This window comes from Strigops habroptila, chromosome 4 (assembly GCF_004027225.2).
Source record: "Strigops habroptila isolate Jane chromosome 4, bStrHab1.2.pri, whole genome shotgun sequence".
Taxonomy (NCBI): domain Eukaryota; kingdom Metazoa; phylum Chordata; class Aves; order Psittaciformes; family Psittacidae; genus Strigops; species Strigops habroptila.
This window is the reverse complement of record NC_046358.1, coordinates 22,991,681-23,015,433: the sequence shown is the minus strand read 5'-3', so window position 1 is coordinate 23,015,433 and position 23,753 is coordinate 22,991,681. Positions and strand designations below refer to the sequence as shown.

The following is a 23,753-nucleotide window of genomic DNA, read 5'->3' as shown; positions in this document are numbered from 1 at the left end:
AATATAAATTCAACTATATTAGAGGAAATGATTAATAGTTTATAGAAAGAACAGTCAATCATGGAAAAAGTGATCAAATGAAAAATCTTAGCATGTCAAGGATATTCCTTCTCCTTATTTTCTTTCGTTGGGTAGCTTTCTCTCTTTTCTTTTAGTTGCAAAAAGCTAAAGTTTGTAAAGCAGTCCTCATTTTTTGATTTCTAGGCCTGAGTGTGGATCGTCCTTGTGCCCGAGCAGTAAAGGTTGACTGCCCTTGTCCACTGTCGCAGGTTACATCCAGAAATAATGTTGTGTGGGCACTGAGTGAGCAGCGGGCCCTGCTGTACCGGGAGGGAGTACGCAGCTTTTGTCCTGAAGGAGAACAATGGAAGAGTGATATTGTCAGGTAATGACACTGTGGTGGGACAGCATCATAACCAGGATGACACAAAAATTGTTTTCAATGCTAGAACTCCTTGATGTTTGAAAAAGTGGTCCTTGAACTCATGCATATACATACCATGTGCTATATAATGAAGGATGGTCTAGTTCCTACCTCCATGCCATAGGCAGGGCCCTCATCCAGCCTGGCCTTGAACACTTCCAGAAATGGGAATGTCTATCAGTATGACTTTTTTGATTAAATACTGCTTCTTTAATCTGTGCCATAATGGCTTTAATGAGCTCTTCAGATATGTGAGTGTATTTTTTCTGAGATTAAATCTCAGCATTTTCCTGGTCATCCCCACAGCTGGATAATACTTTTCCACTTTCTAGTCACAGATTTTTATAAACATTTTGGGCAATTGGTATTTAGCTTTGTAGTTGAACCTACACTCGCAGTAGTTAATTATGATAAAAGCACTGAGTCTTTACTCCTGGCTTTGAGAATCTAGAATACAGTCTCTCTTGTGGCATCAGCCTGAAGCAAATACAAGAAGAAATTCCAGTTCTTGTTGTCATATGATTTTATCTTCTACTAATATCCTATTGGGAAGCTTTAGAACCTCCCAGCCTGATATTTGGCCCCTGAAAAGGGCCTGGTTCAAATCTGAAATGTACATGTACTTTAATTAGTTTATTTAACAAAAATATGTGCTTAACCTACCCCTTAGGTACAGTTACTGTTCTTGGGCTTTGTATTAAAATTGCCCAAAGCAATCTCTCATTGTTCTTAAATTGTTGAGAAAGGTTCTCTGGAAGAAATAGCATTGTTGGCTACCTTCTAATTGTCTGATATGATCACCTGATCCTGTTGACTTTCCAAGCTTGAAAATTGTTTACTTATTCAGGAAACTTAAACTCAGTCCTAAACTCAACATTTATCTTTGCCATATAATTAAGTTGAGTTTTCTATTTATGGTCCCTGAACTGCTAGTATTGTTCTCAGAATAGGTCAAGGAAGTTGGAGGAGATACAGTTATGAAGTTACTTTATCAAAAACTTCAGGAACACAGCTTTTTATTTCTTATTTACTAAACAAAATAGTTTTTGTTTAGTTACATTGTTATGTATCCAAGTTTCAAATCTCAAGGGATCTTTGAAGGACTCTTTTTTTTTTTTTTTTTTTTTTTGGTGGTTGTTGAATTGTTTTTACTTATGCAAACTGATAAAATTTGAATTACTGAATTACTGTGAAAATTTGATATCAAATGTGTTTTTGAGCTTGGGCACACTGAGTTCAATCATTTTGAACTGCCGTTAGCATTGTAACAGCTTCCTTAAAATACTGTAAGCATAAATTTGAAGTAAGGTTTTTAATTTTTTTTTACTTGTTTGCATTTCCAGTGAAATGCAAGCTTTGGAACCAGTGTGCATAACCCTTGGAGATCAGCAGACATTATGGGCTTTGGATATCCATGGAAATCTGTGGTTCAGAACTGGTATAGTTTCAAAGAAACCACAAGGAGATGATAACCATTGGTGGCAAGTAGGCATTTTTTGATTTCGTTCTCAGTTTAGCCTTTCACCTTGGGTTTATTATTTGCATTGTTTTCCCATGAGAGTCTAAGATAAAATTCAATTAATTGTGTGGTATATTATAGCACTCTTTATTCAAGATATTAAACCTGCAGTGTGGCTATGGCTGAAATCCTTTTTCAGGTTTGCTATAAAAAAGTGGGGGGAAAAAAATTTCATGGTCATCCCAAACAGCATCACAGCCATCTTCAAGAACACAAGAAATGCTCTATCAGATCATATCAATGTGCCTGTAGCTTGGTATCTTAACAATGGCAATAGGATGTGCTGTTTAGGCAGAGCATTCACGTCTGGCTACTGAATGCAGTCTCTTGTCCTCTAGTACCATCCTTTTGTTTAGCTAGATGAAATAAGTAATAAGTAACCTTGCAAAATATCTGTATTACACATCTTTCCATTCAGCTGAGGTTTCTTTGAACCATTTGGGGTTGTTTGTTTCAGTTGAGATCATGTGGGTAAAAACAACTCAGTTACAGTAAGTATTTCCTGGTGTTGATTTAGAATTCCTGACTCTTTGTATTCCCCACCTTTTTTTATTTTCCCCAGAGATAATGGTGAGGGAGAAGGGGGTACAAAAACAGAACATTTGCTTGTCTGCACATCCAAGATAGAAGATAAACAAACAGTTTATGTGCATACGTAATCTCTTCTTACGTGTGGGCATCATGAATAGCTTGGCTTTGAGGTCATTGGCAAACTGCTCTTCTTTATGTGCTCTTCATCATTTCCTTCCTTTCAAGGAGTATCATAGAGTGTTGCCAATCTAGTTGTCCATGACAGAACTTGGGCAGTTGCTTATTTAGACCTCCTTCTGCCTTATGACTTAAAATGCTCATGAGGTTGTTGTAAAGGAGTATTACATACAAGTTTTTGCAATATTTAAATTACTGCACTATGCAAGTTTCTCTCTTCCTTTGGGAAACTAAAAATTCACCTTAGTTTGAAGAGTTCAATGTGTTTTTAGGAAGAAAGTGTTAAGATGTCATCCCAAAACAAAGGGCTTTCTTGAAATGCAGGATTTAAAGTGGATCGTTGGGTAGGAGGGAGTTGTAAGATGATGTTTAGTACAGGTTCTGATTTATTATGAAGACACACAGAAGAAAAAGCTTCTGATGAAAGATTCTGCAGTTCACCCAAAAGCGTAATTAATTATCAAGAACACTTTTTATTTATTTATTTATTCATTTATTTTCTTTTCCTCCAGGTAAGCATCACTGATTATGTAGTGTTTGACCAGTACAGCCTGTTCCAGACCATAATCCAGGCAACTCAAACAGTGGCAACAGCAGCTCAGGCACCTGTGGAGAAGGTGGCCGATAAACTTCGAATGGCATTTTGGTCACAGCAGCTTCAGTGTCAACCCAGCCTCCTTGGAGTTAATGGCAGTGGAGTCTGGATCTCTTCTGGCAAAAATGAATTCCATGTGGCAAAGGGAAACTTAATAGGTTGGTGTGCTTTTACATCTAATATTTTTAAGTTAAGAAAAACAAATAGGGTAGAATAACCAACTACAGTTCTGTCACCACAAAAATTATCCAAGGTGGGTCAGGGCAGCTTTAGCAAACAATTCCATGTTTAAAAATGAACTTAAATGATTCCTTAGCATATAGTCTTAGGGGAACTATTTTTAGTGGAAAATTCATTCTTCGCAAGCGAACTGTGCACAGGTTACTACTTTTGGTACCTACCCTTGCCTCTTTTCTGAGCTGAGAAGGCAATTTTAAGCTATTGTACCTGTTATATCTAGCACAATAGTTCATGACCGGTGTGACTATGTAAAACAGTACTGTTAGTTTTACAGTGATAATGGAGGAACTGTTTATTTTTCTTGCTATATTTCTCGAAACAGAATAGAATTTTGATTTAGTACATTTTTTATCAGGTAAACACCAAGAACAGATCTAGAACATTGTCTGTTTAACCTTGTCACCAAATTGGTCTCCTGTTGAAGACCATTAAACTTCTTCCTTATCCTCCTTTCTGCATTCCCAATTTTCTGTGGTTTTGTGTGTATGTGTATACATACGTGTCAATAGGAGCTTTTCTTCTCCCCTCCAACAGTGTCTTAAAAGATTTACGTAGAAAATCTTGTCTAGATGCTATTTAATAATTGACTGCAATGGAATTTCTTTCAAATAGTAACTTTTGAAATAACAAATTTTAGTAGAAAATTGTTTCATACCAATACCACTCTATTATTTCTTTCAAGGCACTTACTGGAATAATATTGTGCCTCGTGGCACTGCTTCTGCCACAAAATGGATTTTTGTGATGGCTTCCACAGCTTCATCTAAAGAAGGTTAGTGAATTCACAGTGCAGATATGTAATACCTGCACCTGATCTTTAAATAGAATGGAGTTGATGATGTAAGTTATTAAATATCCTGAATTACTTCAGAGTTTGGGTGCCTTTTCCTTATGCAGGGATTTAATATATTTGAAGTAAGGTGGAAATATGTCTGCAAAACTGCTAGAGGTGAAAAAAAGGCATATTGTTCACTCTGACACCTTTGGTGTGGAGTGGCATTCAACAGAAAATAGGTAGTCCTTTAGGAGCAGTAACTTCCTAAATGGCTGAAGCATGAAGTGCTAGAATTTCTAATATGAAATCTTAGAGAATGTTTTGCTGGAATGCCTATGCTAACCAAGTACTTCTCCTGTCAGTGCACTTATTGCAGAAAAATGGCACATTTTCCTGCAAAAATGCGACCACACTAGGGAATTCAACTACTAGTTACAATAGTTAGCAGCTGCATTATCTAAGTACACTGGCTTTATTGGCAAAAATACGTGATTTAGAGCTGAAAAAGAATGCTGTTTTTCAAAGGCAATTATCAAGGATAAAGAAGAACAAAAGAATAAAGGGAAGTGATAGTGCACTGTTGTGTGTCGTCTTTCTAGTAAGTTCTTTGAATGAGATGTTTCTTCAAATGAGATCACTTAACGACTTACTTGATTTGAGAAAGGGAGTATTTAGGTAGCTAAATAAGGGCTTAGGATGCGTATTTGTACTGCAGAATCTTAGCTTGTGAACACAGCCAGAAGTAGTAGATGTGTAAGCTTTCTCAGAGTGCATTAGGAATTATTTTAATAACAAGAATGTCCTTTCCATAGGAAGCTTTCTGTGGCTGTGCCAAAGCAACAAGGATCTGTTTTGTGTCAGTGATCAGAATCCTCAGTTTCGTCCTTCTACGGTGCAGCTGCCACCAGAGGCTGAAATGGTGCACTACTCTGCCTGCCAGGATGCCATTTGGGGTTTGGATAGTCTTGGGCAGGTATTTATCAGAACACTTTCATCCAGCTGTCCAACAGGGATGCACTGGACAAAACTGGATCTCTCTCAACTAGGTATGACATTTTTATTGAGTAGACTTTCAACTTTCTTAGTGGACAGTCAGTATTTTCCTTTGGAAGTATCTTTTGGTTGCTGATACAGAACATTGCATTTACTGGACTAAATAGTGCCTTAGAATAATGGGCTTCACAGCACAGGGCTGTAAAGCATCAGAAACAACTTTGGCTTTCAAACAATGTTTTGTTTAGCCTTTTGCTGGAGACAGCATGTTTACTGTTTACAAGATACTTTATATATGTATGTACCTTCTTGCAGTTTGTCAGTCTGAGGTAACTTGGCCTGACAGAGTGCTGTGCAGGTGTACCGGTAGATTTAACTAGCCCAGTTCTTGTGCTACAGCGTAGCCATAATCGTGTGGTCCTGGGCAGTTCCATACAGAAGGCCCTGAATTTTGCAGTTAAATGCATTCTGAAGAGTGATCAAAGTTTCATTAAGATCCTGCCAAGGAAAAATTATGCTCCGAGAGTTGCATTACCCATGAGTGATACAGCTGGTAACACTTGTGTTCAGGTTTATACCTATCTGTTCATTCAGCATAATGTTAAGAGCGTGCGGCTGGTTAACTGCTCTTTTCACTTGGTTAGGTGTAAGGTCAGGGTTGCTGGCTACGTTTTGATCATGAAAATCTCCTCCCATTTTGACTCTGGGGTAATAGGACTACTTGTCAGCTTCATCAATATTCCAAGTAGATTTATTTCTTTAATAATATGACTGTTAGAGCATTCTTCATGCTAACCTTCATTCCTATTTCGAATGAAGATAAAAGAAATTTAGACTATGCAGCATTCTTGCACCATTTTTAAAATAATTCAACTATTCTGCAGCTTTTCCATTTTTTGAATGACAATATTTGTGACTGGTCTGAAAACAGACAAGCAATTTTAAAGGCAGACACAGCTGACAGACTTTAAGCCTCACATACAGTCTTAGCGTGCAGTTCATAATACTTCATGGAAATAATTTGTTTGCCAGTTATACACCAGGTTTTCCAGACTTGATGAATTGGTTCCAAATCACTAATCATACTATAGTTTAAGCACTGCTTGATGCCTTTTACTGTCACTGACCTACAGGATAGGTTTGCCTACACTCTCCTTCTCGTGTTGCTTAGTGCAGTTTGAAACTTTTCTCATGGTGCCATTGCTTTCCAGCAGTTTAGATAATAACTTTTCAACTGAAATAATAAATAATTTCTTGCTATTGTCTGAAAATCTCAAAGCGTTCATAAAGGAAATCAGTGTAATTTGCGCTAGCTGTAATATCTGTCTTGTGAACTTGAGCAGTTCAGAAGTTCAACCTTTATGTTCAGCTGTTCCTGTTAGCTTTGTGGCACATGGTGGTGGTATTGCAAAAATCTGGGGCGAGGAAATTCTTCAAACGCTCCACTTTACCTGTCACTCTGGGTTAATATACAAGTGTGAAAATGTTATAGCCATTTTTCCTCCAATTAAATGCAGATGGTAGATCACTGCTGACAAGATAGTGCATATCCATGGTTGTAAGAGCCTTTATTTGCACTAATGGGGCTGAAGAAATTGGAGAACTGTTACTATTCTTCAAGTATATATTTAAGTTTACTCCTGAAACATTACGTAGGGGGAGAAGCAAGTTGCTGTAAAATGCAGTTGAGAATTCTGTATGGAAGTGATGTGGTTGTCAGCGTTAATGTTGGAATATGAATATTCTGTTGGTAGCATCTTCTTCTTGTCTTTACACTATGTACTGGGAGTAGTATGTAGTAAATTATTTTGATTATAGTTCCACTATCACTATCAAGGTTTCTAAACATGGTAGAACGACCTTTAGGTTTCAACAATAAACAATGCCTCTGAATCATGCTACTTTCTTTAAACAGTGGTTGAATGTGGTTAGTATGACCTTCTCCTGAGCTAAAAACAGTAGGTGGGAGGAGGGAGAAACCCCAAAACATTTAAATAAGAGCTGCATTTTTGAATATCAAATTGTACGGTAGATGTAAATAATATCAGCTATGCCAAGCAGGTGATACCTGATTCCATTTGAATCTCTGATGCTGGTTTGGATCAGAACATTTAACAGCTGAGACATCATGTGACAAAGCCATTGCTTCCAGTCATACTTTATGTTAGAAGGAATAATGAGGTTTTAAGTAAGATTTTGACTTTGTAGCCGAATGTCAAGCCCCTGCCTGCAAAAGAAAGTTGTTCTAGATGTTCTTATCCCAAGCAGTAGAAGGGTTTTTTTTATATAGTTTTGACATTTGTTTTTAATATGAAGCTGTACAATCAAAGGAAATTTTTTGGTGAGATAAATTAATTCAAATTAATGACAATGTCTGTTTACTATTACAGAAAACCAAATGATAAAGCTGTGTAGTCCTGTTGTTTTCTGTTCTTTCCCCCAGCAAGCCTTAATGACAGGGAATACTGCCTTCTGCGGAAATAAAGGCTTTAAACTTGCACTCTGTGGGATAAAATTGCACCCCCCTCTTTAAGGAATGCTGTATCTGGTGCACTTGACAAGGAGTTGTTGCCAGATTTCACATCACTGAAGAGAGAACTGTTACCAAGAATGGGATATCCCAAGCAGCACTGGCATGTTCAGTCATCCAGCAAGGCCTATTTTTAGAGTCTTAAGTTTGGAGTCTGACCAGAGCATTCCTTCTGTAGTACATCTGTACTGATTGGGTCCCTCTTTCTGTAGAACGTGTTTTCCATTACTTAGCATGGTGTAGTCCCAACACTGTGAGATTAAAAAAAAAGTGATGTATATAGTCACATGGCTATTTTAAAATAAATGTGGAAGAGTAGGGGTTCCAGTTGACAGTTAGCTAGCCAGCTAGCTAGTTCTTTTTAGTTTAAAACTTCAGTTATGCTTCTCTACTATCTTTGCAAACTTTTGGGTGTGATTGGGTATGGAGAAAACAAACAAACAAAAACCCACCCCACCGCAAAATTCCAAAACATACTTATTTGGCAGTGTTCTTTTCATTGTGCTGACTTACATAGAGTTAAAGCACTGCTGCGCTTTTGAGATAGATGTAATAAATATGTACGCTGTTGAATATAAATCCAGTTGAGAATTGGCTCCTTTATTTACAGATGTGACACTGGTATGTTAACAGTGAAAGGCATAATCCATATGCTCTCATATTTTTAAAGTGCTGGTAGCGTTAGGAATGTTCTTTGCTGAATGGGTTAGCAGATCAACACCTTCAGAAGTCTATGAGCATGGCCAGCTACAGAGAAAAGTTCACATCAGGTCATGTGAAAGTTTTCTAGGCACTGATAACATTTATCACAGAATGTTTCCCTGCTTGAATTTGGTTATTTTAATAGCATATTTTTAATGTGTTTTAGAATTGCAGTGTGCTATGACTAAACCATTTATTTTTAGATTTAAGAGAAGTACCTCACATAGACTACCTGCTGATTTTATTCATTGTATCCAATGGGGGTTTTTTCTCTTTTTAAGTTGCATTAACTTCTAATCATTTTTACGTGATTGTGTTTAAAGTTAGTTTGATTCAGTCAGGTCTAAATGAAATTTCTCATTATTAGCTGAATTTGGAAGGAAAATGCCAGGTTGCTAATAGTCTTTTTGTTACTAGGTACTGTAAAGCTGATCAGCTTGACCTGTGGAAATCAGCATGTTTGGGCCTGTGACACCAGTGGTGGTGTTTATTTCCGTGTAGGAACACAACCTTTTAACCCAAGTTTGATGCTTCCTGCATGGATAATGATTGAGCCACCTATACAGGTAAAATGTTGATTACAATTCTTTATAGCATAGTGGTTTAGCTCTGTGAATTTGAAAAATTTTTAACACTAGTGGAAAACAATAGAGCCAGATTTTAAATCTGTAGCTGAAAACTTTGTCCCACATGTTTGAATTCTTCAGGATTATAATGTACTCTGAATACACAGCCTTAGCACCATGTAATCCCAAATTACAATTAGCTTTTTTCAAATTACAAATAGCTTTTTTTTTTTTTTCTCAAAAGTTCAAAAGTGGAAGGTTTTGTTTTCCTCTCTATTCTTAGTGAAAGTTTACTTATCTTGTAACACATAGCTTTACAGACACATAGTACAATGCAGCCTTGAACCATTTATCAAATATTGCTGTATGCTAGCCAGGAATCTGGACTGGCCAACAGCACAAAGCAGAAGGTGTGGGAAGGCTCTGCTCAAGTGGCATGGCACTGAAGTGCCTGCTTCCCTCCTCCTTTGTCCTCACCCATGTGAGTCTGGGATACTTGCCAGGGTGCTGTGCCTGGATTTAGGGACTTTCCTTTTCATCCAGTAGTTAGTAAGCGTGTAGAACAATTACAGCTCTTCTCCCCTGTTCCCAGAATGGGCAAACTTTGTCTCCCTTCTACCTGCCAGCTGGGAGGATCACAGTGGAAAGAAACCTCGTAAATTACCCTCGAACATCTTTTCTGAATATAGAGGGTGGAAAAAATATGTTTCTCCAGTGTCTGGTTTCCTTTTTAATCTTTCTTTAAACCTCAGCGTTTGCTTTTGTTGCTGCTCTAATACTTTGCAAGCTAAGCTATGAAATGGGAGTAATTTCTGTGGTGTGGGTTGCGACTGCTGTAATGGAGCTGACCTCTGACTACTGATTTCATTCTTTACTCCTTGGCACAAAGTCAGTTGAACTGTCTGCTGACCTAGCATAGTAGCACCGTGTGTGTTTGCATACTTGATTTACATTTTATGATGTTACAGAATATCTTTTGAACATTTTGAAATACATGGTACTTTTGAAAGGGCATATTAAGAAATAAATCTGTGGCAGTGGAGTTGCAATAGTTTATTTGGTTTTTACATCATTCGCTTTTAGTTCTGCTTATCTCTCATTGGCCAATTATTAGCTCCTTCTGTGAATCTCGGGGTGTAATAGCAAAGAAGGGCAGGGAATGAAGCTGCAGATTTGCATCCCATCAGTTAGCACAGCACTGGTTAGACTTGTTTTTCTGTACTGGGAATGTAGTCAGTCAGACCTGGAGAAATGGCACCTTGTTTTGCAGAAGAGCAGAACAGACTAGTAAATAAGTACCAATATCACTTGCAACAAGGGCTAGATAACACTGCTCGTTCTTCGTGTGTTGCAATTGTGACTTTCTGATGCAATCTGTAAGAAGCAAATTTTCCCTGCTAACAGGGGATAGGGCAGCAAGAAGAGGAGACCGGGATATTGGGGATGATGGCTTCCATAAGGGTAGTATTCTTAAAAAGGGGTCAAAACGCATTCCAGGATGTTTTCCACTTAAATAGGGTTTGCCAAGAGACAGAGAATTAAACTTGTACAGCATCTTCTTACCAAAGATTTTCCTATCCAGGAAAATAGCTTGGAAAGCTGTTTCTCTGCACTGATACTGTTTTCTCTGTACTTAAGTGCGTTCTCTACTACTCCATTGAAGTAGATGAAATTACTCAATACAAAGATGTTTACGAGAAATGGGGATTTGTTGTGGGTCATTGTTTAGCAGTGACTTCCTTTTGTAGAAAGTCTTGAAGTGGACAGGGTTGAAAACCAATTTATTTCCTATCAGCTTATCCAGGAAGCTGGATGATCTTGCCTTCCAAAACGATAACCTTCTGATACCCAGAGCAGCATCATTCTCTTTCCTGTTATCTTGCCAAGACCTGGCGTGGCAAACGTAATGAGTCAATATGAAAGGGCAAAAATTCAAACATTGCTTGCAGAGAAGATGGAAGCTCGTGGGTTACATGCTTGTTTTGAGACAATTCCAACACGTAAATTCATTAAAGTACTGAAGGAGCAGCCATTCATGCTTTTACAAAGGCTTAATGCAAAATAAGAAAATATGTGAACTTTAAAATTATTTCCAAATACTGGCTTAGTGTTTGGATAACAAATATAACATGATGGCTGAAAAGTGGACTATTCCATGAACAATATTTGCTTATTAGAAGCACCTTACTACTATCTGTCCTTTAACTGACTTTGACGAAGTTCATGCTGCACCACTTTATCTTCAGAATAACACAAATACTCTAAGAAGTATTTGTGAATGATTCAGTCATTTTCTGTTTGAAGAACAAAATCAAAATTGCCTTTCACTTGCTTTAAGTACAGGAGCATTCTCAAATAACGCAATTTAAAACCAACTATGGATATTTCATTCCCTAGTAAATGTCAAAGCCAATGTGACTTGCCATATCCCAGATCTCATGACTCATGAGCAGCTTGTGAGCAGCTACAGATTCTGCTTTTATGGTGTCACTTCTTGTTAAAGAAGTGCTGCAATTGCAGAGCATCCATCTTTGCACAACTTCACAAAGATATTCAGAGGCAATAGTTTTGATGAGGTTTTGCTCATGCTAAAATCAGTGAATATAATTTCAGTCTTTTCTCAGTATTGCTGTATGGTTTGGGAGTTTTTTTGATCTAGACTGAAGCCATTCTCATTTGCTGCTCTTCCCTTTAAATCCGTACTGCAGTATCTCTTGACATAAAAACAAACCAAAACATTTCATGTTCTCTGCCCTCCCTCTTTTTTATTTTATCCAACACTTAAGAAGTTGTTGGTAACATCATTACAGTATCTTGAGCAGTAGTAGTTTATATGTAGATGTTTTCTGTGCTTCATCCATTCTGTTCTGCAGTCTTAGAAGACAAAATAATTGTGTAGTTCAGCAGCTTTTTGGAAGCTTCTTTATGGACATTGACAAAGCTGATCAAAATTCTTTGATGAAACAATTTTAGTCCAGGAAATAGAAAATGGTTTTCATTCTATTGTTAGTATACGGGATAAAACTATTATCTGATGTAGCATGTCTCAATATACATTAAATTTAATTAAAAGAATGATCAGGAAATACAAATATTACTTCTGTAGATACTATGAAGTATGCTTATATATGTGTGTGCAAGTATAGTTACAAAGGTTTAATGCTTCATATTTTTTGCCTAAATGAATAATAATTAAAAATGAAATAGAAAATTACTATAGTAAATAAGACTAACTCGGATGATTATGGAGTAGAAGTTGATCAAAAGTTAAAAACGCTTGTTTGGAAAAAATTCTTTCAGCATTTCAGCTTCGATTTTTGTCATCTTCTGAAAAAATGAGACAAAATCTCCTCTTGAGAAAGCTCACTTTCTAAAAGAGCTACTTAACATAAAAACCGGCCATAATAACCACCTTCTCAGATTTACATTAAGGGATCTATCAGATAAGCAGAACTGTATTTAAGAGGATTAAAGGAAACAAAGATCACGACAAGTATTTGTAATGAGTGACCAGTCATTTATTGCTTGGAAACAATCAATCTTACTCTAAAAGTAGATTAAAACATTTTATTAATTGCCGTTTGCTTAATTGTTACTCTTTGCTCTTTTGTAACCAAATGTCATAAAGAATTGAAAAAGCAATTTTAGTAAATCAAGAGGTCTGTTTAAATATCCACATAGCTTGTCCGAGTGGTGGAGTAAAAAGGGCTTATTAAGTGAATGTTTGATGTTTGGCTACTGTACAAAGCTTTTGTTGATCCTTTCTAGTTCCTAAGGTCTCAGCAGAAGAGTACCACTTCACTTAGTTTGCCATAAAATGGCCTTGTGCAATATGTGCATTTCAAGTTAGGGAAACTTATGATTTACCACGCTTCCCATAAGCAATCTAGTGATTGTCTCTGTGTAACTTCGATATCATAGGTAAGAGAAGATAGTAGAAATTCTTACTGCTCTAGGAGGAGCTATTTTTTTCTCATCGCCTCTCTTCCCCCCTCCTTCCCCAGAAAAAGATAAAATTAAGGCTGTTCATGCTTTCACTGTCATTCAAAAATTCTTAAGACTATGAGGCAAATGGTAGTTAAAAATGTCAATTACAGTTTAGGAAATGTATCTGTGATTCTGCAAAATCAATACACGCTACATTTCATTTGTTTTCAATACCTTCCTTTTTCTTAATCTGCGTTTGGTGTAGAGAGGTTGGTTGGGCCTTATGGATGAGTGATGATTTGTTAGAAATGGTTGTCATGAGCTTTGTTTCCTTTCCTCTCTTTAAATAAAATTCTGCTTCCGTTAGAGAACACTTAATGCAAATCTGGAGACCTTCTTCCTCTGCCATCTGCCTTGCCTTTGCATTTTTCAGTGAGATTTCTATTAAGGCGAGTTTTGTGTTAAGTGGTGCTTACAGGAGGAAGCAGTGAGCACTCCTCAAGATCAGATTTTGCCATTACATCTCTTTCGGTAGGTGCTAAAATCAAAGCCGAAATGTAGGAATGTTTTGTTTGAAATGCTCTTCAAGAACTGGATATTGGGGGATGATGATTTTCTGTTGAAAATGCTTCATAATTTTTTCTTCAGAATCATTCATGCTATTTTTGAACATGGAAAACTCTGTTCTTTCTAAATGTACATGACTGTTCTTTTCAAGTCTGATTTTCACTAGCATAGACTAGCTTGCATTACCTAGCTGTTACACAGACATCTGAGTTGCTATGAGTTCTACTTTGGAGAGCTAAGATGAGATGCAGAGGAAGTATCTTTTATTAGACCAATTCTGCTTAGGCTGAAGAGGTAATACACTCATAAAACCTTCTGGTTATCTACAGACCAGACTAGCTAGTCTGTTGTTCCACATATCTTTGCTCATGTGAGGCCTCCTGAAGACATTAATAGGGAGAGGGTTTTTGTGGAGAACTGCATGTTTTCAAGGTGATGTACATAAAAACTGTTTGGCAGTAGTAAGAGTAACTGTATCGAGGTGGGTTGCAAATAAGTATAGGAGATCAAAGCTCCTGCAGCAGTGTATTTTGTTTAGCTGATTTAGAATACCATCATGTTTAAGTTCAAATGGGTACTATTCTTCACAGGCATGCCTTTCTGAGAAATCCTAAGTTACATAAAAGGTGCTTTAGATACTGAAAAATACAATTCCAGCATTTTTACTAAAGTTGCCTCATACCACAGTTCCATTGCTCATTCAGTGCTTATTATTTCCACTTTGTTGCTACTTAAGAAAACTGCTGTCACTGTATTGCACTGTCTTTTTCTGCTTTGGAGTTTTAGCCTTCTGATACTTGTTTTAGGGCATTGCTATCGCCATGTTCAGAAAAACGTGTGTGTAGCCTGTCCCATTAGATAGCAATTATTATCAGCACCAGAAGCTTCAGATAACAAAAAGTGCACAAAATGATACACCCAGAAAACTGAGTAGACCACTATTCCATATCCTTTCGAAATATGATCTCAAGGTGGTGTGTTTGCTTTTTGACAGGACTAGCTTACACTGAAAAGAAAAATTGTGGGTCGGGGAAGCTTCAGTTTTCATACTTGCATTTGTTCTGTACTAGAAACATCCTCAAATCCGCACTCTTCCAGTGTGCCCATATTTTGGTTAGCTAACACCGAATTGCATATTTAATTATTTTTGGAGCCAATTAGGAAATATATTGAACATTCAGTTGGGTAAATAAAGTAACTACAATTATCACTGAGTTTTGAGAGTTTTCCAGAATTATTCTGTTTAACAATAAAAATGTAATGGTGAAAAAAAATCATGGGTAAAGGATGTGCGTCTTGATTTAGCAAGCATGTGCTTTGGTTTCCATGGAACTCTTCATGTGTTTGTAGGTAGTGATAGCCTGAAGTATTTAATTAATAGGAGTCCTTGAACTGTGATTTTGAGACTGTCATAAAAAAGAATTACTTATGCTAGTATAAACTAAGAATTTGAGGGATTTTTTGTTTTGCTTTGTTTCGTTTTCATTAAATTCTGCATTTTCTGAATTCTGGTTAGAGCAGGTTTTATTGTTTCTTTTTTTGTGACTGATCTTCAACTTGCTTGATTTTAAAGCTAGGGGGGGCTGGATCCAGTTGACAGCTTTGTAATTAGGGGTTAGCTTTTGTGAAGTAAACTGTGGCAGCAGAGGTGGGTGCTAAGCTCAGAGTGTGTGGTTGGCGAAGAGAGCTTCAGTGAGCTGACAAGTCCACACAGAGTAAGGAGACACCCTGGGATGACTGCTGGGCTTGGAGGTCCCTCCCCATAGTGTATTACTGTCTCCCCATTTTATGGTAAGCAGGTGAGTTGCTGACAGCCTCTCTTTGCAGCAATCAGCTGCCTTCCCTGGGAGCCAGAGGGCTGGGTTGTGGGGTCTCTCCTGCTTGGATGGCCCTTCCTGCAGATCTGTGAAATAGTCTGGTCTGTAGGAAGACTCTGTCTACTGAACCCAAATTTAATGAAGCTAAGAACTAAGCAAGGCAGAGGAGGTTGAACTATGTGTAGTCTAGTAAATAGATCATCTGGCTGGGAGGCAGTGACTTCATTTCTGATCTCTGACCCCTGTAGTGCTGTTGTTCTTATCCAGTAGTTTAACACACTGCATAGCCTTGTATTTGGGGCCCACTCTTTACCTGGGACAGTACTTAGTCCAGAGCTTTAGCACTGGGTGAGTACTACTAGATGAGTAGTAATTGTATCCTGAGACTGAAGTTAAAAATGCATGGGTGTTTTACCTTACAAAATTGCTTTAATTCCCATGGTGTAAGGTATTTCAGTTTCAAAACCTAGAGAGGTGCACTTTACTGGCATAGCCTGCATGAGAGGGTATTTTACTGATGCTCGTTAAAGGTGTGTTTGTAAGAAACAGAACAAATGCCTTGGTTACTCAGAGCTTTGCTTAGACAAGTTTTTTATTACCTCATGCTAAATTATGTTCTGTTTCATGGGAAGTTGTTGCATGTAGTGTTTACTTAATTTCTGTTAAAACTTAGTTATTCTTGTCCTAATAGTTCAATTTTTCAGTGTGTTATTAAAAATACATGCAATGGTAATTACAGACAGCTTATCTCCTACACTACAGTTCATAATCTTAGGTATAAGACAGTATGACCAGAATAAGTTGGGCACACCTGAGTAGGCCTGTAGTTTGTATGATCTTTAAAGTGAATGCATTACTACTTTTTATTTTTTCTTTTTTTATTGCTTCTAAGGAACAGTTGTACTAAATATTTTGAAAGTATTTTATGATTCTGTTGAGCTTTAAAATGTTGCATGGTCACATGGGTTTGGTATGACCTTTTGTAGGATTTGATGCTGTATGTTGTAGTCTTTGCCATGTTTCTGCAATAAAAGCCTTTGGAATAAAAAATTTAGAGTTGACAAAGGAGAGGTCAAAGAATTGTCTCCTTGGCTTTGCCTTTTGTTCCTGATTGTGCTAGCTGTATACTAAAGATATCCAACTAAGGTCCTTGTCTATTTATTCACTAAAAGCGAAAGAGGGGGAAAGGGTCATGTTATTCTAAGGCTTCTGAGAAAAATAGTGCTCAAGTTTTTCAGTCAATAAGTAATAACCTTTTTCTGTCTATTCAGTGGAAGCATTACTGAAGAACATGTAGCTTCCAGGAAGACTAAACATAGGTTCATCTTTCCTGCTCCTGTATATTGCCTTAAACTTCTCTGCAGAGAAAAAAGGGGCACTTTATTTACCAAGCTGTTCTACTCAAAGTCTGAATGTAAAACATTCTAGTCAGTACTGCTCATTCTAGTCACTATGTTGCTCGTGCTTTCTTGATATCTCTAATGCTAAAAATGCTTTACAACCTTCATTCAAATGGAGCTCAGAAAATAATATACAAATAGTTAGGCCTGTATTATGCAACGTTGCATTCTTTGTTATTCTGGTTAGTAGGGTCTGGATGCCTGCTAGCCATGAAAATAGATTAGTCTGATACACAGATAATGCTCAACAGTGTGAGAAATATCTCTGATCTGACCTTCTTTACAGCCTGGCCTGGACCAGCTGAAGTTGTTTGTCTTTTGATTTGTCTTTTGAAGGTGAGGAGAATATTTGTGCTGCATGTAGCCATCAACTTGTTAGAAAAAGGATTGGGCTTGGGCAGACTGAGCATGTTCTGGTTAGCCTTCCTTATCCTGGATATTTGCAGTAGAACAGAGATAGTGGAGGTCTGCTGATTATATGGACTCTGTGCTCCTGAGAAGTGACATAGAAAATGATCTGATGACGTCTTTGTGTGTGTGTTTGCCCTTACCTCCTTGACAAGGAAGTTGAACCATTGTATTTTGGGTTCAGCTGTGATTTGAAGTAGTTACGGTAAGACAAAACTTTTGAGTAGTAGGGCGGGGAAGGTGTAGGGGTGAACACATTAGTTTTTACTTTGGGTTTTGTTTGATGCTATTGTTTACATGAAGTTCTCACACTGAAGCTTATTTCTCCATGGTTTGAAGAAGGAATGGAAATGACTTGCACAGAATTATAAAGCTAATGGACAACTTTATAACTTAAATATATTTAGCATGGACACTATTTCTTGATGCTATTTAATAATTTGTCACTTAAGTGCCTCCTTTAAGTTTACTTCATTTGATCAACATTGTTTTCTCATCGGACATGCAGGTACTAGCAAACTATTTTTAATTGGTTTTATTTGTAGCAGACAACAAAGATATTCACAGCTCTTAGTATGTAGTTTTAAATGTTGAAAAGTACATAGTTGGTATGTGTTGCAGCCCATGGCTCCAATGGAAAATCTGCAATTTCAAAAGACAGAGAGTGACCAGGGGTTTTGTAGCTGAGGTGCAAGACCAGAGGGCAGGAGGATCTGTGTTCTGTTCTTGGCTAAAACAGTCAGTCTCTTGAGATACTTTGATTTTAGGAATTTTTGGCACCACAAGTCAAAAGAAAACAGTGTTCCACCATTATTGATTAAATAACAATAAATCTATTAATGCTTCGGCAGTCTCTCACAGTGATGTGTATCATGGATAAACCTATAAACAGTTTGGTGTGTCAGAATCTGAGGAGGAAGGCTGAGAGACTAGTGACTGAGTCCTTAAAATTCCACAGTCTACAGTAGATTACAAATATGACACATACTGTAGTCAAGGTATATAAATCTCATGAATGCTATTGGAAGTTAAACCAGCTGAGAAAAGGCTACACTGAAATAATTTATAAATTTTCATGGTTATCAGTCTCTGAAATGTTATCAGCAGGTTTATAGATTTGCACAGATGTCTCTACTGCTATGAGAGAACTCTAATCTTTAACTGCAGCTATAGAGACCTGTTTCTTGTTATATAGATTAAAGCATGCTGTAAGTGTTAAAACTGCAGCCATTATGAATTTACTGTGACCAGAGGTAGACACTTCATCAACCCTCTGCCAGCCCCAAGATTCCAGCGAAGGGCAAGTACCTAATGAGAGCAGAAACATGAGAAGATAGTCTGTCAAAGGCCTGCAACCTGAATAGACAGGGTTGATTTGGTGAACCAAGTCGAACTTGGTTACAGCTGAGTCAGACATATCAGAACCAGAATTTTAAAAGCAAAAGCCATCAGGTAACTGTTAGGTGCACAGAAGGCCCATCTGGGGCTGGGTTGTGTGCTTATGTATACATGCAGATTATGTTTCTGTTTTCCTAGGTTTATACATGTGAAGAGCTGCTTGCTCTTCTATTTATCACAGTGGAAGTTCAGCTTATGCCTATGAGGCTAAAGCAAGAAGTGTAGGGCTGCTTTGTGAGGTGATGATATATTTCAGGGCATCTTCCTGTCTTCTTCAGTGCCTTTATTTAGCTGATGTGGAGAAAAACTTCTTTTCTTGTTCTTATTAGGGTTTTATTTAAAGTACATATTTTGCAGGACATTTGCATTCACTAAACATGTTGGCTGATATATTTTGCTCAAAATCATCATCTTTATGATGTTTGTAAAATGTTGTGGTCAGTAACACTGATTTTGAATAGTAGTAAATGCAAATCTCCATAGAAGCAGACAGAGTGAGGACTGCAGAGTGGGAATGGGAAGCGTGTTTCACTCGGGTTTACCAACAGTGTTGTGGATACTCTCCTGCAGGTGTGGCTGCTCCTGTACTGCAGTGGTCTGCAGCGGGTTCCATGGGTTTATTCCTGTAGAATGGAGTACAGGGAAGAAGGCACATTGCCATTTCATTGTGAAGATGTTCAGACTGTACAAATTTACTGCTTGTATATGTTGAGAAATAAAATACAGAGTTATTTATATTAGAAAAACTTTCGGGAAGGCAAGAGGAAAATACTGCACTTTGTGCATTTCAGTGGAAGGATTCCCCCTTCGACTTGCAATTGAAACTACCTGACTGCAAATACTAATATTGTTATACTCAGATGCTGAACATTAATATCTTTATTAGTAGCTTTGGGTGACGTTTATTCATGTTCCTTTTCTATTTAGGAAATCCCTTCCCTATTTAGGAAGGGATTGACTTTTTGGAAAATGGGTGATTTTGTACAATGACAAATAAACTGTCAGTTACATTTCTTCCTGTCCTTAGTATCTGGTAAATATTTTATTTTTCTTGCATACTTCTGTGAAGAACAAGTGATAGAATAGTACAAAGAGTAGTACAAAGTTTAAATACTGTGCTTAATTTTTATAGCCAGTAGGGATCAACCTGGTCAGCATTCATTCAAGTCCAAATGATCAGATGTTGTGGGCAATTGATAGCAAATGGAATGTCCATGTACGAGTTGGAATTACAGATGAAATGCCTGTAGGCACTGACTGGGAACATGTACCAGGTAAAAATCAACATTGGTTCCTTATTCTTTCTGCCATTTTCTCATTGTTGTGGGGTTTTTTTTTTTGTTTGTGTGGTTGTTGGTTTGGGCTTTTTTTCCTGTTGCTTTTCAAATTGGATAGTAATGCCTAAATCAAATTTTTTTTTTTCCCCAGCCATCAAATGTGCTTATTTAAAGGAACATAGTAAAATATTTGATAAGCATCCTTTTGAAGAGGACCTTGGTTTTACTTAAAAACACCAAGTAGCTAACTGAAATATGATTTTGTTTGTTTTATGAACTTCTGTTGTGTGTTATTTCAGGCTGCTGCCACTGAATTAATAAATGGTACAGTTCCCTCTCAGTTAGATCTAAAACTATAGGAGAGTACTATGCTGCAGGAAGTTTTGTATTTAAATGTGATATGACACATGGCTGTGGCTAACAAAAAAAACCCTAATGCTATTTTGCACATCTTTCTATCAATCCTGTGTGCTGGATGTGTTCTGGATTAGGTAATTACATTTTTGCCTTGCCTGTAAAGAAGACTAAATTTTACTTGTTTCTTTCTAAATAACTGCGTGTTGATGCTGCCTGCTTTTTAAAGACCTTTCACTGCATAAATGCATGCCACTTAGTTGTGGAGTACTTGCTTTCTTGGGAAGAGGAAAGAAAAAGTCCACAATGTCTATAGCGTTAACCATTTTTAGACAAACTGAAGTTATAACTGCTGGATTATTTCCCATGTGGTAGTAAAATACAGCAGAATCTCCAAAAGTATGTTATGAAGGTCCTCTAATTGGTTGTTGCTTGTGGCCACATAACAAGATGTATCCACAGTGTGATGTCTTTATGGTCAATAGATGCTGTGAGTACAAAGTCTGCAATTAAAGAGCTTTTTTGTTAACCAGTGCTTCATGTGTTACAAGTGGCCTACTTTCTGATATTCGGCTTACACAGGGCCAGAAGCTCAGATCTGAATGGCATCTACTCTGTTCCACTCCCCTAAAGTCAGTGTAAGGAAGTATGTAGTCCTAAATTTCTCCTTGCCAATCCTTTCTTAGAAAAACTCCTGGAAAACTAGGTATTTCTTTATGCCTTTTATAATGGAGAGTTCTCTAGTATTAATATAAGAATATATAAAAACTGTTACAGTTTTGCCATCTTCTGTTAATGAACTTTTCTGCAAGTGTATTTAGTATATAAGAAAGCCTGTGATTATTCCCTCTTCACGTCCAATTATCTTTAGGTTTGCAGGCTTGTCAGCTGGCTGTAAGTACAAGGACTGTTTGGGCACGCTGTCCTAATGGAGATGTAGCTCGTCGATACGGCATTACTGACAAGAATCCGGCAGGAGACTACTGGAAGAAGATTCCTGGAAATGTCTCACGTTTAACAGGCAAGTTGGTTCTGTCTGACAGTCCAAAACATTGTGATGCCTGCTTTGACTTCTGCCTGATGGTGCTCGGAGAGATGTGCAGGGAGGTGTGCTCAGATGTGCAGGGAGAGCTGCATACTGTAAATGCTTTGTTGACCGTGAGTTTCACCAAGGGTACTTCATCACATTAGTAAAAACCTTCTCTGAGTATAATTAGGAAAAGAGATCCAAATACTAGTTATTTAATGTTTATAACTGGAACCTGCTACCTTAATTAAAAGATGGGTAATTTATGCTTTGCAGTGACCCCTCTGGATGAACTGTGGGCGATCAGTACTTCAGGATCCCTTCTTCAGCGCCTCACTAAGACCTTTAGCCATTCCCACAGTTTGCAGAAAAATAATGACACTTCTGTTCTGCTTCACCCTGATGATTTTGAAGATGAATGGGAAGTGATATGAAGTCTCTCAAGCTTGTGAAGCAGTGAAAAAAACCAACAAAACAGGAGGACAATTTCTATAACGTATGTACAGAATGTTGGATCTAAAAGCCACTCATATTGGACCCTGCGATATTAGCACTTTTGTATTAAAAAACTGATCTGTTAATAGCCCCCAAGCTGTGAGTTCTGTTGGTTGTTCCCTTATCTCTTGGGAGACTCTTTAGGTGTGGCATACCACAATTGTTATACTGTACTACTGTAGAACCTCCTTTGGAAATATAACTCTTAAGTTAATCTTACTAGCAATGAAAGTGACTACTTCACAACAGCATGCACACTAATACATGTGTAGTTATTTTGAGAAGAAATTCTGTTTCATTAAATATTTCTCTACAGCAGAAACATTAAGCATTTCTCAACTTCTTCTTGTACTTGGAACTCCAAACTGATTGGAATGCTGTCTGACTGTTGTACATATATTTAGAATTATTTTCCCTTGCAGCATGGAAGAAAATATGGCAAAGTATTTCTTAGCAAGATCTCAGAACATCATGATTACAGAGCATTGGTGTTGAAATGAACTTGTTTTGATCCATTTCCATATAAATATATGCAAGGCTATACTAACCTTCCATTTGTAGAAATTTGGTTCATAATTTGACTTCATTCACAAGGGAGAAGTTTGGATTACACCTAATATCAGGGGGACTTTTGCCCATTTCTCATAGCCATCAGGAAGCTGACAGGTTGCGGGGGATAAGTCCCACTTTGGAATAGGAAGAAGTTGCATGTTGGGTTGTAGTACAAAGCAGGAATGTATAAGGCAGCTTTCATAATTCCTGTTGTGCTGTATTTGTGCCTCCAGCCAGTGCTTTAACATTTGGACTCAAATTGTTTTGAGTACTGTACTTAGATGTATTAAAAGGAAAAATGGTAATTGATAGAATTACCTATATATCCCATTAAAAATTGTGATATTGTGAGAAAATACTTAACAATATTCTGATTTTTAGCTATGTTAGCTAAATTTTGAAGTGTCTTATACTTAACAGATGTTGCAGCAGAGGTATGTGATGAACTGGGAAATAACCTAAGTTAATCATTGCAGTTTATTTTTCTTTAAGCTAAATCTTCTTTGAAAGATACCTCATCTTTTTTAAGCAATAGAAATATAGATGAGAGAACCTGAGTTTGGTATGTAGGTGGAGGAGTTATTTTGTGTTTGTTCTAAGCTTATAAATCATCAGAATGTTTTAAGCAGCTGCTAACCAATAATGTAAAAGAGCCAGTTTCAGAAAAGGCCAAGAGTTGAAAAGTGGGGATGTTTCTGTTTTGAGAACTTAATACATATGGAAAAGGATGTGTTTTCTTTTTAACCTTTGTTCTCTTTCAGAATAGTTCATGTGCGTACTGCACTAAACTTGGAACAAACATGGTGCAAGGTGAGAATGTGAATCAGTGGAGAGAACCAAGTTATGTCAGTTTGGTTTTATTAGTACTTGTGATGCTGGCTATCAGTTCTCAGTCTGATCTTTCAGTCTTACAGGGAGTACAGATTTGTTTCCCTTTTACAGATGATATGTTTGCTTCATTGCTATCTCATCCGTATATGGAGATTACCCCAGAGGGTTTTTTTAGCCTGTCTGGCAGTGAATTGTAATAGAATCAGCTTGTGAAGTAACCCGGTCTGTTTTATGCAAGCATAGCTTGGTATCTTGAGAACGCCAAGAAGCTGGAATTCAGCTTAAAAGTATCTTGTGGCAGACCTGAGTCAGTCACTTTGGAGAAGGGACATGAGTACTTCTCTGTGCCCTGCCAAGCACCAGATGCTCAAGTACAATGACGGTATTTAATAGTGACACTTTTGTATTACGTTTTTCAAAGTCATCTTAGAAATGGCTTGAGCTTGCTAGTTGTTTGTTTACTGTATAATACTGTACCTTGCTATGGTCATTAATATTAAATTGGTGTCAAGAGCTCTTATAAGACTACTTTTTAGGGTAGTTTTAATGAAATTAGGATGGGTTTTTTACTTTTATTTCTGTATTTAGGTTTTTTGTTTTGTTTGTGCTTTGAGACAAGTGCAATAAACTAGATTTTTAAGAAATAAA

At 37.3% G+C, this 23,753-nt stretch overlaps 1 protein-coding gene across 6 annotated transcripts in view; it reads left to right on the top strand.

The window, feature by feature from the left end:
- TECPR2 (tectonin beta-propeller repeat containing 2) overlaps positions 1-23,753 on the top strand; it is a 43,241-nt gene extending 19,488 nt beyond the window's left edge. For 2 of the 6 annotated variants that reach the window (XM_030485028.2, XM_030485029.1), the window contains exons 12-20: positions 205-385; positions 1,768-1,909; positions 3,164-3,404; positions 4,169-4,258; positions 5,074-5,307; positions 8,904-9,052; positions 19,702-19,843; positions 21,072-21,221; positions 21,504-21,686. In XM_030485028.2, coding sequence (XP_030340888.1) covers positions 205-385; positions 1,768-1,909; positions 3,164-3,404; positions 4,169-4,258; positions 5,074-5,307; positions 8,904-9,052; positions 19,702-19,843; positions 21,072-21,221; positions 21,504-21,661 — 1,487 coding nt within the window. In that variant the 3' untranslated portion in view covers positions 21,662-21,686. Of the gene's footprint in view, positions 1-204; positions 386-1,767; positions 1,910-3,163; positions 3,405-4,168; positions 4,259-5,073; positions 5,308-8,903; positions 9,053-10,456; positions 10,514-19,701; positions 19,844-21,071; positions 21,222-21,503 lie in introns of those variants that run through there. The other 4 variants (XR_003991281.2, XM_030485027.1, XR_003991282.2 and 1 more) reach the window with 4 other exon arrangements.